The following is a 20,466-nucleotide window of genomic DNA, read 5'->3' on the forward strand; positions in this document are numbered from 1 at the left end:
AGAGGGGAGCCTGGTTAAATCCCTTCTCCACCATACCCATAGTTGAGAGTAGGCTATTTTGTAGCTTCTGCAGTTCCGTTTTTCCAGACTTCAATCTGGGCTCATTTCACAAGGTCCCAGCCTTGCTAGTTCCAGCAAACTCCAACCTCCCTGGATCTCACTTCCCCCCCAGGAGTCCTGCCCTGCAGTGTCAGCTGGCCAGGGTGGAGCATTTAAGGCCCCTCCATAGGAAGGCACTAAATAATGACCACCACGTAGAGAGGAAGGAACCAGGGGAATTCATACGGGAAGGGAAAGGAAAGAAGGGTGGGTCCTGCAGCCTTTTCAGGCAGAGAAAGGAGACGTTTGCAGATGTCACAGATTAGAAAGCCTGGCCGAGGCTGGAAAGGGCCAACACCTTTTCTCCCTTGTGGAGCTCCACCATCCTCCAAAAAAGAGCAGTGCAAGACCCAGAAATCACCAGTCCCTTAAGAGTGGGGCTAATGCTTTCTGGGTCTTGCACGGCTGATCTCAAAGGAAGGAGATCCCCATGCACAACCCTTCAACGCAGCCTACTGTTTTTCCTCTGCATCCCAGATCTGAGCCGCCACTGCAGCGGCCACGGGACCTTCTCCCTGGAGACCTGCAGCTGCCACTGCGAGGAGGGCAGGGAGGGCCCCGCCTGCGAGCAGCTGGCCTGCCCTGGGGCGTGCAGTGGCCACGGGCGTTGCGTGGACGGGCGCTGCCTGTGCCACGAGCCCTACGTGGGTGCTGACTGCGGCTACCTGGCCTGCCCTGAGAACTGCAGCGGGCATGGCGAGTGCGTGCGCGGCATGTGCCAGTGCCACGAGGACTTCATGTCGGAGGACTGCAGCGAGAAGCGCTGTCCCGGCGACTGCAGCGGCCACGGCTTCTGCGACACGGGCGAGTGCTACTGCGAGGAGGGCTTCACAGGCCTGGACTGTGCCCAGGGTGAGAGCGGAGATGTGCCCTCGGGCCGCCGGACTCTTCTTTCCAATGCACCATTTAACCGTCAATTACACGTTGTCATCTTTGGGGGTCTCTTCCTTTAGCCTACGCCAGATTGCTGAGTCCCAACCCCAGAGTTTCTGATTCTGCGATGGGGCCTAAGAATTTGCATTTCTAACAAGTTCCCAGGTGATGCTGATGCTGCTGGTTAGAGGCCCTAACCTTGAGGACCACTGGTCTTGTGATCTAATGGCTGTGTGTGAGTGTGTGAGTGTGTATGTGTGGTGAGGGGGCCAGTATTAATTACCTGTCATTCGGATAATAACTTCTAGGGGTCGGGAATGGCGCCTTATACAGGTCTGCATCCTGCACACCCACCCTTATAGTGGTCAGGGAATACTCACTGGGTCTGGATTGCTTCCCTTTCTCACCCTCTCTGCCCTGTTTCTGTTCTGTCTGCAGTGGTCGCCCCACAGGGCCTGCAGCTGCTCAAGAACACGGAGGATTCTCTGCTGGTGAGCTGGGAGCCCTCCAGCCAGGTGGATCACTACCTCCTCAGCTACTACCCCCTGGGGAAGGAGCTCTCTGGGAAGCAGATCCAAGTGCCCAAGGAGCAGCACAGCTACGAGATTCTTGGTTTGCTGCCTGGAACCAAGTACATACTCACCCTGCGTAACGTCAAGAAAGAAGTTTCTAGCAGCCCACAGCATCTACTTGCCACCACAGGTGAGGAAGCCACCCGATGCCCCAGGGTTCCCAGGAGAGGCCCCATTCTAAATGTTTTCTTTCATTAAATACCTGTAGACAGTTGTCTTGATTTGGGGTTTGAAAAACACAGCTGCCACAATCCTAGGTTCTGAAGAGTCCCAGTTCTCTCTCTTCTTTCCTTGCTCCCTGATTACTGGGTCCTCCAAGCCCATGAAGACCTGCTAGATGGGGGCTCATGGGGTTTTCTCTGTCCTTGAGATTAGTAGGGTCTGCACCTTCTCATAAGCAGTCAAAGGGTAGACCTGCATCCCCAGTCTCTCACTGAACCCCCAAAGCCATTCAGAAAGTTCAGGTAGATATGGGTGAGAGGCTGCTGAAGCCACCTGTATCAGTTAGACTCATCTCGGTGGGAAAGACAGGACACAAATGGGGTAAATGAAATTTCAAAATTTAACTAACAGGTTGTTCACAAAGGTGTGGGTCGGGGTTGGATGGTGAAACACTAAGACCTGCATCAATAAGGATACACTCCCACCTGAAGGGGCAAGGGATAGATGTTGGTACTCGGACCCAGAGAGAGCTGTAGAAAAGAGCTGCCTGGTGGGGTTGTTTTGGTAGAGGGATGCAGGCAGTCCACCATGTCTCCGAAGAATTCTGTCTCCTGCCCTCTGATCTGCTGGTGATTCCTGCTAGCTGAACCTGGAGGCCAAAGGGTCAGGGAAACAGGCTGACTCAATTCACAGAGATCACAGCCTTGGGTATAGAACAAGATGGAGGATGGTGGAGGCTTGATCTGGAGAAACAGAATCTCCTGTGCACCAGCAAATGCCACTAAAATGTTTAGAGGGATAAGCATCACTGCTTACTCTTTAAACATTCTTGTTTCCTCATGAACATTCTTAAAGCAGCTTAGATCTTCAAGGATTTGGAGAAACATAGTTGGTTGAATGACTGAATCATTCCTTCACACAGTACATTTTTATTGAGCACTTACCATTTGTCAGGCACTGTTCTAGGTGCTAAAAATGCATTGCCTCCATCCTGTCCTAAACTTCTAGGGAAAGATCTAAGAAGATACAGATGGATGGAACTTCGGCATGCAGTTGTCTTTGCAGAGACATCAAGCTGCCTGTCCTTTTTGGTGGTGGGACTAGGGTGGAGGTGGGGATGGGTCAGTGTTGGAAAGGGCTCTGAGAGACTTGGCCATCATGAGGGCACCATGTGTGATTACCTTTGTCAGTGCCCTCAAGCTAAAGACCCCCAGGAGCACCCCTGTAGTTGAACAACTTGGGTGTCCTGATTGTTCTAGCATGGGTGACTACACACTATGGGGGACCATAGAGGTGTCTCAGTAAGACAGTGTTAGAAAGGACTGGTTAGAGAATTTGGGCCTGTGTTAGGTAATTTGGGGGAAGGTGTAAGGAAGCAGGGATTGGGTGCTGTCAAGAAGTGAGGAGAGCCTCTCCCCTCTGAGAGGCTAAAGTTGGTGATTGTAACAGAAGTGGCCATCACTCATAGTAGTCAGGAGAGTGGGTGTTTAGCTATTTGTGTGGTTTGGACAATGGTCATGTTTTTGTCTGTGTTCAGAGTTGATCATGGAAGGGTCTTGCTTTTGTCTTGATCTACGCGGTCACAGAGTGACCTGACACATTGATGTCCTGTGAAATGGTTTATGTTCAATAGGAGACATCAAGTCCTCACTGTGAGAGCCAGGCCCACTCTGGCTGGCAGAGTCTGCTTTTCTCTTTTTCCCCATTTTGTCTGTGGCTGCCTCTGGTACAGCTAGCACTGTGTCCAAAGCCTCCCAGTGCAGCACAGAGATGCCTATTCTGAAAGTCCTAGCAACCCCTTATGGCATCTTGCTCTCGGGATTTGTAAAATTCTGCAACTGTGAAGTTTCTGTTTCTTTCTAATCTGATTCAGGTTAAACACATTCTTATTTGCTCCTCAGGGGAGCCTAAGACAAGAGGTACTCATCCCCACCATAATGGTGAACATTCTCATTAAGTCCTTGCTTTTTCATTTGTGACTCCCTCCTAATTCTTTTACACCATGTAGGAACTCTTCTATAAGCCTCAAGTCACATTTATTACTCACCTCTTGACCTGTCCTTCAGGGAATTCCATCTTTAATGGGAGTCTAAAAACAGCACCTGGCAGATGGAAGCCAGTGGGTGAGAGGAAAAGCTTCAGAGAAAAGGCTCTGTGAGGCTCTTTATCCATAACTGATTGAATTGGGGACGTTCAGAGCCCAGGGACCTTGAGATCACTGAGTTCACACCTGGCCTAACACTAATTCTCTGTCCTGCATCGTCCATCAGTGGTCAGCAGGCCTGGGTGGAGACACCTCCAGGGAAGTGAAGGTGGGGGCATGACTGATGAAGAGGGGAAGCCTGAGAATTGGAGGGCCTTGGCTTTCCTGTCCCAAACTTAGAAGGCCAGGCTCCCTCAGCCTGGGATATGGCTGTTGGAATTCGAAATGCTCCTCAAAGACCCTAGTCCTCCCATCCCTAGAAAAGCTCTCCCCTTAGAGCCATAGCAATGATCCATTCCTTTGTATTAATCACTGTAACTTCATGGGTTTTTTTTCTGAGTAGAAGAGTAAACATTTAGCCGTTAATACTTTACTATGAATAAATGTATACAATAACTCTCTTCCTTCACAGGACAGACAGACTGGGCAGCATGAGAATACCAGGTACCTGACGGAAGTGCTAAAATTTGGTAAAAAGAGCAGGAAGGACACTCAGATGGACCAAGTTAAAATTCACCTACTTTATAGTTTTGCCTAGGGTTCATCCTTAGAGAAGAATTTGAGAGGCAAGGGCTGCAATTTGGGAGATGGAGGAAGGATCTTGTTGGATTACCAATGTTGTCCTCGAGAAAGTTCGAAATAGATTCTCTCCACTTTCCATGGAAGTGCCTGATCTGCTTATCCTGAGGTCGTCTTAGAGGGCACGGGCTCTGCAGCTGAAGAGTGGGCCTTTAGTTCAGGGCTGCAGCTGTTGGAGCTCTGGGCTGAGTGGTTTGGGTGGCCAGCCTGAGAGGTACAGTTTGGGCTTGACCAAAGTCAGTGTGGAAAGGAAAGACTGCATGGCCTCTGATGGGATGGGGAAGTGGAGGCTTTCCCAAAAGACAGTCTGCCCATGGAATATGTGAAAACCAGCAGCTTAGTTGCTACTTTGGTAGCTCAAAGACACCTGTTAAGAACTGTGTCCCGGGGCTGAAGCCAGCTCTTGAGATGTCAAGAAAGGGAGCTGACTTGATAACCAACAGCCTGTCACAGAATCTCAGAACCTCTGTTCTTCACCACTTTCTCTTGCCTCCCTCACCCCTGCCCTAGACCTTGCTGTGCTTGGCACTGCCTGGGTGACAGATGAGACTGAGAACTCCCTCGACGTGGAGTGGGAAAACCCCTCAATTGAGGTGGACTACTACAAGCTGCGATATGGCCCCATGACAGGGCAGGAGGTAGCTGAGGTCACTGTGCCCAAGAGCAGTGACCCCAAGAGCCGATATGACATCACTGGTAAGAGCCATCACTGGAATGTGAGATGTTTGCTGTGGATGCAGAAGTGGGGATAGTGTGTGGAGAGGGCACTTGCATCTGCACTGCTCAAGTGTGCACAGAGAGCCCAGGGGCCTTAGGAATCACACTTGAATCTGATCCTTGAATCTGCCAGACATAAGCCCACCCAGGAGGCCTGTAGACTCTGCCCCAGCATTCCAGAGCTCGATCCCAGAGCACCTTGTTAACAGATTTTATTTGTGAGATGTTCTCCAAGTCAGCAAACTCTCTTGAAGACCCTGTCCATGTCTCAGAATGGATTTGATGGTGTATAGATATTCCTTTTGGAGGAACTTGCGTATTTGGGTGTTGGGGACAGGAGGGAACAGAAAGAGAGAGAGAGAGATTGAGATTGGTTTGTTGTGTTGGGGGATGTGGAGGGGGGCAGGGTGCAGTGAACAGGGGTGGCTCCCTGTCTCAGATTTCTGAGCTAATGCTGCCAAGAGCTGGAGCTCAAATGGCTGCTAAGGAAACAAGGCTGCAGGGATGGATCAAGTTTGGCAGTGCTTGAAGTCTGTACAATTCCAGGGCTCTTTTTTAAGAAAAGTAATACGCAATCATGAATACCCAATCAGGTACAAGGCCTTGGAATGGGCCTGTCAAAGTGTGGGGCTTATTAGCTTCATGGTAAATTCCCTCCTGGAGCCTTGTTCTGCTGTCCACTCGAGTTCTGTCTTGACAGGACATTTTGGGGTTCTTAGTGTTTGTGGAGTGCAGAATGAGGGTGTGTGCCTCACACGAGCTTCTGTTCGTCTGCATTTTACCACCAGAGTCTGAATATTTGTGCCCAAGGGACAATAATTCTAGTTGCTTCTACAGAGAAATAACTTTTTTTAAAAAAAGGGCTGGGCATAGTGGCTTACGCCTGTGGTCCCAGCTACTTAGGAGGCTGAGGCGGGAGGATTCCTTGAGCCCAGGAGGTTGAGGCTACCGTGAGCCGTGATTGCACCACTGCACTCTAGCCTGAGTGACACAGTGAGATCCTGTCTCAAATAAATAGGAAAAAATTAGGCTAAATGTCACAATGAGGAGAGATGCTTTGGAAGGAAAAGGGTTGCTGGGAGCAGAAACACATTTGGTTCTATAAATAATATTGGGAAATAAGTGCTAGGTGGCCCAGTGAAGAACCAGAGAACATTGGAAATGCATTTCAATTGCCGTCATCTCATTTGCTCTGACGCCCTACTCCCATCCCCAGCCTGTAAGCCCCCTCAGTGACACCTCATGTTCTACTGCACCTGCAGGGCTTTATTCGCCTGCAAATACAGATTTGTCTTTGGAGGAGGAAGCATAACCCCTCATCTTCCCTCACGGGAGAAATCCCAGAGAGGAGTAGTGCTGGGGAGAGGGGTCTGGAGCCTGCACTCACATCCTGCGCTGCCTGCTTGTTTCCAGGTCTGCACCCAGGGACCGAGTATAAGATCACGGTGGTACCCATGAGAGGAGAGCTGGAGGGCAAGCCGATCCTTCTGAATGGCAGGACAGGTGAGAGCTACTTGGAGGCACTATGGGCGTTTAATCATGTTTGCATTCTCACAGTTTTCTTGGCTGACTCCTCTCTGGATAAGAATTCTGGGATTTGCAGACAGGCGGGGTGGCTCACGCCTGTAATCCCAGCACTTTGGGAGGGCAAGGTGGGCGGATTACCTGATGTCGGGAGTTTGAGACCAGCCTGACCAACATGGAGAAACCCTGTCTCTACTAAAAATACAAAATAAGCTGGGCGTGGTGGCGCATGCCTATAATCCCAGCTACTCGGGAGACTGAGGCAGGAGAATTGCTTGAGCCCGGGAGGCGGAGGTTGTGATGAGCCGAGATCGTGCCATTGCACTCCAGCCTGGGCAACAAGAGTGAAACTCCATCTCAAAAAAAAAAAAAAAAAAAAAAAGGAGAGAATTCTGGGATTTGCATGTAGAGAGAGTCTATCCCTTTATGTACTGATGTCTATTTCTGGGCAGGGAAAGGGAAGCAAACTTTTCCTATTTCAAATTTTTCTTGCCATTGAAAATCTCTCCCAGGGTCTTGGAGTCAAGGGACAAGACCATGTCTGACACCCTTCTGCTTATTTTAATAGCTTCTATCACTGCTTTGTTTTTAAGGCATTTATTATCTAGGACATAGGCACATAGCTCCTTATTCCCTAAAGACAAGTGATCTATAATTTTCTTCTTGCCACACCTGTGTTTTTTCCTGATGACCACACTCAGTAGACTCCTCTAAAATGTCAAAAGATATTAAAAACCCTCACATGGGAGTAGTGGTATGTTGTCATCTGTGTATTGAGAAAATATATAATGATAAAAGGTTACAAATCAGTCATATTTGACAATAAGTTTGTAATTTATTAATCAGAACAGAATTTGAAAACATGGTAGGCATACATATGAGATATCCTAGGTAACTTTTAGTTTTTAAACTATGCTTGAGCCCATATTGAATTGTGAACTTCCTCATTAACTCTGTGCTCCTGCCTTCCCCATGCTGGAAACCTGTGATCTAGAACATAGTGCCACTCGGGGAGACTAATCCTTGGAGCTGGTAAAGAAGGAGTCTTTGAGTTTTGAGTCTTCCTTGAGAAGTTTTTTAGTTCTTTCCAATCCAGTCCTGGAAATAGCTGGTTATGGTGGTGAGAATAAGGGGTGAGATGTTGTGAGAATTGAATTCACTATTTCAGCTGCCTAACAGATTGCTTATCTGCAGTATGAAACAGTTATAGTTGGGCATTTATAATGGAGAACATATAACTTAATTTACAAACTAGACAATGTAGACTGTACAGTCTGCCTGAATAGTGGACTAGAGAACTGTTTTAATGAGTTGGAAAATGGTAAGTACTTCTGTGCTTTCAGCGGCATTCCCTGTAGTTGTGAATTAATTGAGAGCTTACTGAGTGCCAGGCATTATAATCACTAAGCACTTTTTATGAATATCTCATTTAGTTCTCACAGCAATCCAATGAAGTAGATACTATTATTATTTCTCTGCCATATATAAGAAAACTGGAGAAGTTAAGCTCAAGATTGCCCAGCCAGGAAAGGACAGAGCTGGGATTTGAACCCAGGATACCCAAGTCTAAGCCTTTGGGCTTAGCTACTGCAAACCAAAAAGTACCTGAGATAGGCCTTAATCAACTTAGAAGTATATTTTTCCAAGGTTAAGGATATGCCTGGGAGAAAGAAACATGGAATCACAGAAACCATCTGTGGTCTGTACCTTTCTCCAAAGATGATTTTGAGGACTTCAATATTTAAATGGGAAAAGTGGGCTGAAGAGGAAATAGGGAGGGTATGATAATTTCCATGTTGGAAGAGAAAGGAGCACGTAGGGGGATAGTCAATTATGTGTTGAGTACATTTGCACTTTTCACAGGATAAGGTGAACATGGAGTAGCTACCTGTGGAGATATTTAACCTTTTATCTGTAGCCTGCGTAGGAACAAAAGGAAAGGCAGCTTCTTGCATAACTCAGCTTTCAGCTTTATTTTTTCCTTTTGGCAGAGTGAATTGGGGTCCCGAGTTTTTATTTTCCTTTCACACTACAAAGCTAAAGTGCTTCCCACTTTTACCCTCCTGTAAGAGATAAACACTTTTTCTTCTCTTACACAGTCAACACAACACAGAACATTTCCACCTCTGGAAGTGATTTTTCCTCATACACCAGGGAGTTTTCCATCAGACACCAACTGGGTGTTCTATAATTCAATTTATATCTGACATTGTCTCCCTGGAAATAGCCTCAGATCCCACAAGTTAAAGGCCCAGTGCCACAAGAATTTCCTCACTTCAGATGCCTGTCACAGTCCCCAGGTTAGGACCTGTACTTCTGACCAATCAGCTATAAACTAGGGGTTCTTATGACTCCCCTCCTTGAGTTCCATTAATTTGCTAGAGCAGCTAACAGAACGCAGGGAAACACTTTACTTACGTTTACCTATTTAATATAATAAAGAATATTACAAAGATCCAGGTGAAGAACCAGATGGAAGAGATGCATAGTTCAAGGTACGTGCTTCCATGGCCTCTGTGGGTGTGCCACCCTCCCCAAACCTCCACTTGTTCAGCAACCAGGAAGCGCTCTGAACCCAGTCCTTTTGCGTTTTCATGGAGACTTCATTATATAGGAATGATTGATTACATCATTGGCCACTGGTGATTAACTCAATCTTTAGCAACTGTGAGCGCCTCTCTCCCCCTTGTTGGGGGGTGGGCAGGTGGGGCTGGTAGTTCCAATCCTCTAATCACAAGGTTGGTTCCCTGGCAACCACCCCCTTTCTGAGGCTATCCAGGAGCACCCCCCAACCCCTTAGAGCAGTCATCTCATTAACATACAAAAGACATCTCACTTTGGAGATTCCAAGGGTTTTAGGAGCTGTGTGCCAGGAATCAGGGAACCAAAACCAAACATGTGTTTCTTATTATAATCATAACATCACACCTCCCATCCTTCTTGCCCATTATTTGTGGTTAATTTTCATACTGTTTGCTTCCTAACTGAAAATTTTTCTATGATTCCTCACTGACTGAGGAGGAAGCATAACGCTTTTATCTTGGCCTCCATGGCCCATCCAGCCTGGGCCATTGTTATTCTCATTACTTCCCCAGGGAAAGCCTTCCTGTAGCCAGACTGTTCGTGGGGTTTCCTAACAGAAGGCTTATCTCTGCAAGTGGGTTTCTGTTGTTACATAGCCTAGAAAACCCTTGCTATTATTTCTAGCCACAAATTAATTTAATTCAACAAACATTTATTGCAGGATGTATCTGGGCCAAAGAGACCTGGTCCCTTTAAAAATTTCCAGAGCTGATAAGCCATGGTCCTTGTCCTTCAGGGGATCACAGCAATAATGTGGCGTATCCTTCCAGGCTGTGCTCAAACAGTTTCTCCACTGCAGCCTTCTATGACCGCATTAAATGTCAGCCAGATTTGCTTCTGAGGTCTGAGAGCATTTAATCACATATGGCCTTGAATTGCTAGTTAGCCTTTCACATATACTGGAATGTTGCTACTCAAAAGTGTTTTTATTGTCAATTATATCCTAAAACCAGGATAGCATATTTTATTGGGTTGCAAATAAATTTGTGTCATGTGTTTTACCAGCATAAAAAAGAAAAAGACACTGTAATTTATAGGGTCAGGAAGCACTCTTAAACCTGGCTAGACTGTTAATTAATTTAAGGGAAAAGAAGAATCTCTGTTTTCTCCAAACGTTTTGCATCCCACCAGGTGGAAAAGGATGCTGGAACTTAAGAACAGCCTGAGCATGTGCAGGGAGGAAACGAGGAAGTGACACCGTTCAGGGATTTTTCATGTAACGAGGCACCCAGGGTAACTCATACCATGACAGGGAAATGGTTTACTGAAATTCCTCACCCTGTTACCCAACACACTCAAAGTGCGCTGGAACACCTTCCAGAAAGGCCAGCCTCAGAAGCAGGTCAGCTTCAGGAGCAGCAAGCATACGCCAGGCCGGTGTCTCTGGGGGGTTGGCAGGGGGAGTGTCCCTGGCCTTCTGCATCATACCCTGACAGCTATGCTCCCCATTGAATGAAAAGAAAGGGAGGCTACTGAGAGGTGATGTCATTCTTTTGTCCTCTGTTTGTAAAATGAAGAGTTGGACTAAATGAGTTTAAAGTCCTTTCTCTTTTCTTATGATGATGGTATTCTGTTAATAGCTTCTTGCTTTTCCCTGGCGTGTATAAAACAAAGCATGCTTGCTTTGTTGTAATTTCACAAGCTCCCATGCACAGCAGAGGTTATATCCTAGAATATTCACTTGTCATCAATTTTCTCAGAACTTTCCTCCTTAGACTATGCTGTGAAATAGCAGTTTTGCTTTTCTTAATATCTTTTTCACTTTTTACTGATTTCCAAACACAGTGTTCCATTTGAAATGGCTTAGCCCCTAAAACTTTGGAAACTCCTTCATGTCCTAGGCTGGGCTCCTGTCACCATTCAGAACTCCTGTCTGATACACAGCCACCAACACACACATTGAGCATCTGGACAACAGCAACAATCTCTATCATTTGCGCGATCACTGTATTCTAGTGGGCTTCTGTATACTGTGAGACTTTGTAAATATTATCTCTGGTCCTTATAATATCAATAGGATTGCAAGCATTATTATTTCCATTTACATATGAGAACACTGAGGCCTACAAAGTTGAGGAGACTCAGGGCGAGCTAATGAACAGCTAGCTGGCACAACTTAGGTTCACTTGAAATCAAAGTCAATAACCTTTTTAGAAGCAAAGCTGGAGGACAACAGGAAGAAGGGTTGACCTCTCTGAGTGCATTTTCTACAAACGGTGCCTTTTGGATAATTTTGTTGCCACAATGGAAAGACATTAGAGGAGGTCTGTGAAAACAAGAGTACAGAACGTGTAGGTATTGTGGTCTCAAGGCACCTCTTCCATGAACCCACCTTCAAATCAATGACACAGGTCCTGCCCCCGTGTCTTCCTCCCCCAAGCTTGTTTCTCATAGATTTTACATCCCATCAGTTCCATCTTATGTTGCACCAACTGGGAGATTCACAGGTGGACATTGTGAGTGGAGAAACCTGTTCCTAATGCCTGTGACTATGTGCTCAAGTGTGGACATGGGCTTTTGGATGTTACAGCCTAGACTGGAGACAGCCATTCCCTACTCAACCCTGTGGCAAATCTTGTCATAAAGTGGGATAAGCTTTCCTGATGTGAACAGAGCTTCTAATAAACCTCCTCCATATACTGTGCTCAGGTCTTGCAAATTAGATCTCTTTGAAGTGAAGTGCACCTTTATTCTAACTAACATATGTACTCACAGGCAAGTCCCACCTATCCAGTTTTACAAACCTTACCTTACATCTCATTGACCTTGAATGTCCCTGAGAAAGGTCCCACAGGGGCTGCTAGTGTCCAGCAGTTGGGAAGTTCCAGCCTGGGGAGGATGTTGGGGCCACGGTGGGGAGAGCCTGTCTTGTAGTAGAGGCTACAGCTGTGGCTCATCTGTGATTTAGCCAGCTGCTGCAGCTGCTGAAAGCCTTCCTTGCATGGAAAAACTATTTCATAATCTCCAGATCCCTTTTTGGTAGAAAGAGGTTTCAGTCTTGCAAAGCTGGCCTCTTCCAGCAATGTGGCCTATCACGGGGGTCCCATCTCTGAGGCCTTCCTCCCATTCCTGTGACTCAGCACCTGATCCCCATCGGGGGAATGGTCAAGGAGAGCAAGCTCTGTGAAGAGCCCCTTCTGAGTTGAGTTGCTGTGGTTAGGGAACTGAGAGAAAAGGGAAGGCAGGGGGCCAAGAGCTGTGACTAGCACTGTGAGGTTGGAGAAGTCACATCTCCTCTCTTAAACCTCTTTAAACCTCCAGGTCTCCTATAACCCTGGGCATAAAATGATTCAGTTTTACCTTCCTACTCTTCATACCCAAGATGCTGTTTCCTGGTTCTCCATCCCTTGAGTGCTCTGGGACTGCTGGGGGAGAAAGGAGCCACAGGGCTGGTTGCTGCTTCCTCTTTCCACCCATGTGGACGTGATGGATCTTTCCTTTATTTATTTACATTTATTTATTTATTTATTTATTTATTTTGAGACTGAGTCTTGCTATGTCACCTAGGCTGGAGTGCAGTGCGTGATCTCAGCTCACTGCAACCTCTGCCTTCCAGGTTCAAGTCATTCTCGTGCCTCAGCCTCCTGAGTAGCTGGGATTATAGGCATGCACCACCCCGCCCGGCTAATTTTTTGTATTTTTAGTAGAGATGGGGTTTTGCCATGTTGGCCAGGCTAGTCTCGAACTCCTGGCCTCAAGTGATCCACCCAGCTCGACCTCCCAAAGTGCTGGAATTACAGGTATGAGCTGTTGTGCCTGGCTATGATGTATTTTTCAATACACACAGGCAGCACCAACCCCACAAAGCCACAGGCCTCTGCTGTGGGTCCCGGAAGCAGTGGTAGCAAGCACCGATCTGGGGCAGGGAGATGAGGTGGGAGGCACTGCTGGGACCTGGGGTTGTACAGATGTGGATGCTTTTGAGAAGGTGAGGGCCATGAACTTCAAGAGCAGGACTGCTAGGGTGTTCTTGCTCGCTTCTTCCTGCATCCTTAGTTTTCCATTTCCGCTTTGCCACTAATTTCTCCAGATAGAGATATTGGTTTTGGATGGCTCTTGTCATCTCTTCCCTATGACATGCAGGATCATGTCTTGCACAGAAAGTTGTAACAGGATGGGGAGAGAGTTCTCTCTATCGTTGCACTCTTTTCCTTGACTGTCCTCTTAGAGCCTGCTGGAGCCTCCAGAGGCCCTGGCCATGGGGTCAGACAGTGGGTGCCTGCATCCTAATTGTCCACTCTGTCATTCCTGGAGGCCCACAAGTGGCAGACTATTGTGAGACCATTGGCTCCGAGCTCGCAGTGCCAGTCACAGTGAGATTATTGTCTCACAAGGCAATAGTTCAAGACCAGTTTCTCTCTCTAGTTACCGTCTATTACTGCTGCTGGATTTCAGGTCACAGTAACCTTTCAGTTCACACTTTACTTTATTTATAATTTATTATTAGTTTCAAAGGAAAATGCTATTGATAGTGCTGCTTAGGACATAGAGGTATAAAGTGGAAATGTATAGTCTTAGATAAGAATGAGTTCAAATCTTGGCTCTACCACTTAATGTATCCAAAAGCAAACTCTTGGTCCTCTTCCTCTCCCCACTCCCTACTGCAAACACTTCCCTCCCTCAGATATCCCTGTCTCTATAAATGGCCACTCCATTTTGCAAATTACTCGGGCCCCAAGCCAACAAATCATTCATTGTATCCCATATTGAATCCATCAGCAGATTATGACAGCTTTACCTTTGAAAGCTCCAAAGCCAGCCTTCCCCATGACCGTTATTACTGCTGCAGTGGCCTGCACCCCCTCCATCTTGCATATACACCACTGAAGCAGCCTCCTGGGTGACCTTCACTCTCGGTTCGCTAGAGCCAGTATTATCCTCAGAAGCCAGAGGGATCCTTTGATAGCCCAAGTCAGATCAGGTCATTCTTCTTTTCAAAGCCCCCAGAGACTTCTCATGTTACTTAGTGTAAAAGACAATGTCATTACAATGGCCTTCAAGGCCATCCATAGTCCACTGTCCCTCTCACTTCCCTGGCCTCCCCTCCAGCTGCTTGACTTAACTCTGTCTAGATGCACTGGCCTCCTTGCTGTTGCTTGAATACATGAAGCAGGACCTTGGGTTAGCAGGGACATGTGTAAAAGAAAAAATGAGAGATTTTCTAAGGTCATGGGCTCAGGGTATGTTCTTGGGAAGCACAGTCTCTAGGACACAGCTGGCATATTGTTCTGGGTTAGTTCTTTTTGAATATAAACTCCACATTGGTGGGGATATCTGACTGTTTTCTTCATTGTTAACTCTTAAATGTCATTACATTCCCTGGCACATAATGGATGTTCAGTGAAGTGCTGTTGAGTGAATGAAGTGAGTTTTGGAGATTTGTATTTGAAAAGAGAGAGAGGAGCATGTGTAGATAAAAGTGCCAGGTCTGGAACTGTAATTTGGAAGGAATGAATAGGGGAGGTGATGTTGTTTTGATTTGAGGAGAACTAGGGAGGGGAATGATGACTCTTCTTGAATACTTGCTGGTTGGTCTTCTGGAAGGGGAATTAGATGTATTCTCTCTGTCTACCTAGGGCAGACAATTGGAAGGAGTTACATTTGAAGGAGTTTTCTCTAATATGTTCAGTAGTATGAAAATGGAAAATGGAATGGATTGTGTTGTCTATTGGAGAGTGCTTTCTTAGTTTAGGGTTCAAGCAGAAGCCAGTTGTCCACCTGTCACTGATGATGGAGAGACCCCCTTGCATTGCATAAACTATTGAACTAGGTCACCCAGGTGAACTATATCTTTAACAATCTATGATCTTGACCAACCAACTGGTTTCTCTGATTTTTCTTTCTCATGTGTTTTTATGAAGAAATTGACAGTCCAACCAATGTTGTCACTGATCGAGTGACTGAAGACACAGCAACTGTCTCCTGGGACCCAGTGCAGGCCGTCATAGACAAGTATGTGGTGCGCTACACCTCTGCTGATGGGGACACCAAGGAAATGGCGGTGCACAAGGACGAGAGCAGCACTGTCCTGACGGGCCTGAAGCCAGGAGAGGCATACAAGGTCTATGTGTGGGCTGAAAGGGGCAACCAGGGGAGCAAGAAAGCTGACACCAATGCCCTCACAGGTAACAGAAGGACGGGAGCATAAATAGGTTTCCTCATGGCAGGGAGAAGGTTGATTTTTGAATCAGGAGGTCATTGCTCACCTGGCATCAGCTCTTTTGTTTGCAGGAGTGGGGAGGAGGGTTGCAAAACCAATTTTGATTTTCATAATTATATATTTTTTTCCTTTTTAACATCAAACAAAAGAGATCAGCTTTTTCACTTGATGCAGAAGGTCATACTTATTTGAGTTGGAATTCCGTATGCAATCCCCTCAGAATAGGGTAACACTTTCTAATTTTCATTTTTTAGATGTGAAAACTCAAAACATCGGGCTAACAGTGAATTTGAATGCTTATCTCATTTTGCAGTGGCTGTACAGGCACTTTGCATATAATCTGGAGCTCTCTTTTAGACCGTGGAAACAGTTTGCATCCTGAGTCAGCATTTATTAAATGGAGCAATTCTTCCTTTAAGCTTTCAGAAGCCATGAGGGTTCTCATACTTCACCCAGTCATTCTGCTCAGTTTGTGCCTGCAGGGGTCCTGGGACTATACTGGGACATAGCCCAGCCATTTTTTCTGCTTAAATCCTCTCCTGGTGCTTCTCTGAATTTAGAGCAGCCTGATCCTGGTGCCCGCATGAGGTTCCAAAACAGCTGGCAGGAAATCAGAGGGAAAGACTTCACTTATTGTTTGCATTCTGTTCTGGACAGTCACTGAGTATAGAGATTCTCAGAGAAGCAGAGAGGTGGTTAGGAATATGGTTTCGGAAGATTGACTGTCCAGGTTTTAACCCCAGCTCTGCTATTGACTAGCTGAGTGGCTTTGAGCAAGTTACTTTACTTCCGTTCCTGTTTCTTATGGCATAAGTGAGAGCAATGACTTTTTAGAATGTTAGTCAGTATTTGGCTCTTGAAAGATTTCGTGGTGCACAGCCTCCTAGATCCATGTGGGCCTCAATAGTTGACCTCTTCTTCAGGGGAGCAGAGAAGATATTGACAGTAAGGATGGTGATATCTAAATCTGTTTAAAGTCAAAGTCAGCAAATTTCTGTAAAGGGCCAGATAGTAAATATTTTTGGCTTTGGGGGTCCAACAGTCTCTATTGCAATTACTTAACTCTGCCATTGGAGCGTGAACACAGCCACAGACAATGATGTGTAAATGGACTGGTGTGACTGTGTTCCGATAAGACTTTATTGATAAAGATTGGCAGTGGATCAGATTTGGCCTGTGGGTTGTAGATTGCCCCTCCTGGTTTACATTACACGTGACTCCCTGTTTACGAGGATTTTGAGTGTCGTGAAAAGAAAGAGCATTTGGGTCAGCATTTTTGTTTGTTTGTTTGTTTTGTTTTGTTTGAGACAGAGTCTCACTCTCTCACCCAGGATGGAGTGCAATGGCGCGATCTTGGCTTACTGCAACCTCCACCTCCCGGGTTCAAGCGATTCTCCTGCCTCAGCCTCCCAAGTAGATGGAATTTCAGGCACTTGCCACCACGCCCAGCTAATTTTTGTATTTTTAATAGAGACAGGTTTTCACTGTGTTCCCCAGGCTGGTCTCGAACTCCTGAGCTCAAGCAATCCACCCGCCTTGGCCTCCCAAAGTGCTGGGAAATACAGGTGTGAGCCACCACGCCCGGCCCATTTTTAAAACAAAGGAAGTTGGAATAGAGAAGAACCTTCCCTTTTCTTAGGTGGTGGTGGTGTAAGCAGCAGGGAGCCTCTAGGGGGGTGGCATTGCCACTGGGAAGGGGTCAGACCAGAGCTGAGCTCTGGGTGCATAAACATGAAGGACGTGGTTCACACCCGTATGGCATTCACGATCCTCTGGGTAGAGAAGACAAGTTAAAAAGATAAAGCACAGTGAGTTATGTTCTAGAGCAAACAAATGTCCCTGGAGCTATGGGAAACTGAAGAAAGGGGACCTACCACAGACTAGGACAGGATAGGGGTCATGCAGGCTGTGGGAGGAGGTGACACCTGAACAAAGCCTGGAAGGACGGGTGGGAATTAGCAGTGGAGGCAGCATATGCAGAGGCTAAGGTGTGAGAGAATATGACAGGTTAGGTCATCTCAAGGGGTTTTTATGGAGGGCCAGTCTGTGTGTTTGGTGCACTAGTGAAGGATGAAGCCAGCTCAGAATCCTGGGTGCTAAATCATTTGTCCTCATGTCAGATGTCTGTGGTGCATGCTGAACTCTGCTCCCTAGGGTGAGTCACTGCATGTGGCTGTGCGTTCCACCATGCTGGCCTGTCCCCCTTGGCAAGTGGTCCTGTGCAGATATGAAATGCAGGTGCTGTCACAAAAAGTACAGCCTTTTTTGAGGAGGTAGTTTCTAAAAGAGGATAATAAAGGCGTGCTAACCATACACACAATTGCTTGGATTTTTGACTCCCTAAGGATGTACATTTTGAGGAGAAAGTGGTATTTTCTGCCTCAAATGCCATTAATAATAACAACTTATATTTAAGCATTTGCTATGCAGTATCTCATTTACTATTCACCATAACCTATGAGGTAGGTAGTGGTATTTCTTTCTTCATAGAGTTGAGGAGACAGACACTTAAATTACACGGCTTATCCAAAGTTAGCCACCAGGAACAGATGGAGCCCAGGTTCTAACCCACTTTAATCACAGAGAAACCCAGACAGATTCTACAAGTTTGATTCTTTTTATTAGACCAGACCTCAGATACTATCAATTAAAAAGTCTCCTGGTTCCCTGGCCACAGATATAGTGTTTTATATGGAAAGAACTGATGGCTACTACTTCTAGGATATTTTTCTTCTCAAAGAACATATTACAGCAGATGCAGAGGTTTATTCAGCATAATTGCTTTCTAATGCAAGGAGTCAGGAACTAGAAGAATATGTTATATAAATCCAGGCTAAAGGAGAAATTTGAATGTGAAGACCAATTATTTTTATCCCAAAGCAACTTCCGGGAAAAGTTTATAGAGTTGATAAAGATGCTGGCTTTGTCTGAAAACTCCACTTCTTATTAAATGTTATTAGCTTATTACTGGAATTTCAGACCATTTGCTTAATTAGACCTTTACATTAACTCAATCATTGACATATTAGAGACTCTGACATTTGTTGAGATTATCATTTTGATTGTGTTCGTGCTGTCTTTATGGAATTAGAGGGTGGTAAAGGCTACATTCTTCTTTCATCTCTCTCTTAAAGAAATTGACAGCCCAGCAAACCTGGTGACTGACCAGGTGACTGAGAATACCGCCACCATCTCCTGGGACCCGGTGCAGGCCACCATTGACAAGTACGTGGTGCACTACACCTCTGCTGACGACCAAGAGACCAGAGAGGTTCTGGTGGGGAAGGAGCAGAGCAGCACTGTCCTGACAGGCCTGAGGCCAGGTGTGGAGTACACAGTGCATGTCTGGGCCCAGAAGGGGGACCGAGAGAGCAAGAAGACTGACACCAACGCCCCGACAGGTAACAAAAGAGAGATGGTCAATTGGAATTGAGTTTTAGCTTGTGGATTTGAATGGGTATGGTATCAAAGGATGTGGCCTGAGCAGAAAGACTTTGCAATTAGAAGGCTTAAAGATGAAAGAAAGACTGAGCTCTCGTGGTGATGGCAGTGGGCTGCTCTTCCCTGACAGTGATGAGCTGTTCATGAGACCATTTGGCCCACTGGAAGGGAGAAGTAAAGTCTTATAGTAACAATGCTTTTAGCAGAAGATGGGTACAGGATCTGGTCATTGCAATGCTTGTGATAATATTTTTAGAGTGCTCATCAGTGAAGTAGCCCTTGATAAAATGTTAAGTTAGGAACCCTAAATGTCATGGCAGCTGTTTAATTGGAGGTTGTGATGTGCCATATGCTGCTGAGAAGACATCGTTCCTCCAACATTTTAGGGAAATGAAAGCCAAGAAAGAATGCCTCACTTATAATGATTTCTCCTTTGAAATTCAGAACCAAGGGCTACTTTCTCCTTAGACTCCCAGCGGAGACTCAGGATGAGAATGCCATTGCCTTGTTCTAAAAGAGCTCTGGAAGATGAAAATGATGAAGATGGGGGGATGGATATGTCTTCCATGGCTTCAGAGCTTAAACCTTTCCAAACATTTTCCTTCCAGCCATTGACAGCCCCAAAAACCTGGTGACTGACCGGGTGACAGAGAATATGGCCACTGTCTCCTGGGACCCAGTGCAGGCTGCCATTGACAAGTACGTGGTGCGCTACACCTCTGCTGATGGAGAGACCAGGGAGGTTCCAGTGGGGAAGGAGCAGAGCAGCACCGTCCTGACAGGCCTGAGACCGGGCATGGAGTACACGGTGCACGTGTGGGCCCAGAAGGGGGACCAGGAGAGCAAGAAGGCCGACACCAAGGCCCAGACAGGTAAAGAGTGTGCATTATTGCTGTGCCAATGCCATGCTCAGGGTCTGTCTACGTGGGGTTTTCTTCTCTGAGCTTGGCATAAGGGGGGACTTTATGGAAGAGCAGGTTGATATCCTCCCATAATACATTGTGTACCCCTCACTTCCTTTTACTGGCCTCTCTTAGAATGCCTAAGTGGTGGTCTCCAAACTCTGGTCTTTAAAGATGGCTGGCCACTGCACGTAGTTCTTTGTTCTTTCTTTGCCTGAGTACCTTTGTCATTAACACACTAACTGCTTCACCTTGACAAGGAGTAAATATTAAGAAGTAACTATCATGCTGTGGGAGCCAGACTTAGGGATTGTGATCAATCCCTTAAGAAAACATTCCTCACCTGTTTAAACCCTTTGCAAGCTTGTTTGTTTTTGTTCCTGCCATCTGAATGAATGTTTTAGGCAGAAATAATAACAGTGTTTCATTAGCTAAAAATAAGCAAATATCTAGTCATTTTTAGTCCCCCAGATGTAATTATGTCTATTTTCATGTAATAGTCCCTACTTCCCTACATGAAATCTTCTCCTCTCTCTTGGCTTGGGCCACCTGTGGGCCAGCTGCCTGCTCCAGGCAGGGGACACGCACAATTTATCTTGTATTTTCTGCTGTTTACCTCAAGCACTGCTCTTCTAGCTTGCTGTATGCAGT

At 46.3% G+C, this 20,466-nt stretch overlaps 1 protein-coding gene across 1 annotated transcript in view; it reads left to right on the forward strand.

Moving 5' to 3' along the window:
• Window positions 1–20,466, forward strand: part of TNN (tenascin N) — a 72,835-nt gene that overhangs the window by 11,025 nt on the left and 41,344 nt on the right. Inside the window, exons 3-9 of the mRNA XM_063627299.1 lie at window positions 577–951; window positions 1,411–1,674; window positions 4,999–5,184; window positions 6,619–6,708; window positions 15,174–15,437; window positions 18,607–18,873; window positions 19,522–19,785. Coding sequence (XP_063483369.1) covers window positions 577–951; window positions 1,411–1,674; window positions 4,999–5,184; window positions 6,619–6,708; window positions 15,174–15,437; window positions 18,607–18,873; window positions 19,522–19,785 — 1,710 coding nt within the window. The remainder of the gene's footprint in view (window positions 1–576; window positions 952–1,410; window positions 1,675–4,998; window positions 5,185–6,618; window positions 6,709–15,173; window positions 15,438–18,606; window positions 18,874–19,521; window positions 19,786–20,466) is intronic.

Source organism: Symphalangus syndactylus, chromosome 12, assembly GCF_028878055.3.
Source record: "Symphalangus syndactylus isolate Jambi chromosome 12, NHGRI_mSymSyn1-v2.1_pri, whole genome shotgun sequence".
In the NCBI taxonomy this organism is placed as follows: domain Eukaryota; kingdom Metazoa; phylum Chordata; class Mammalia; order Primates; family Hylobatidae; genus Symphalangus; species Symphalangus syndactylus.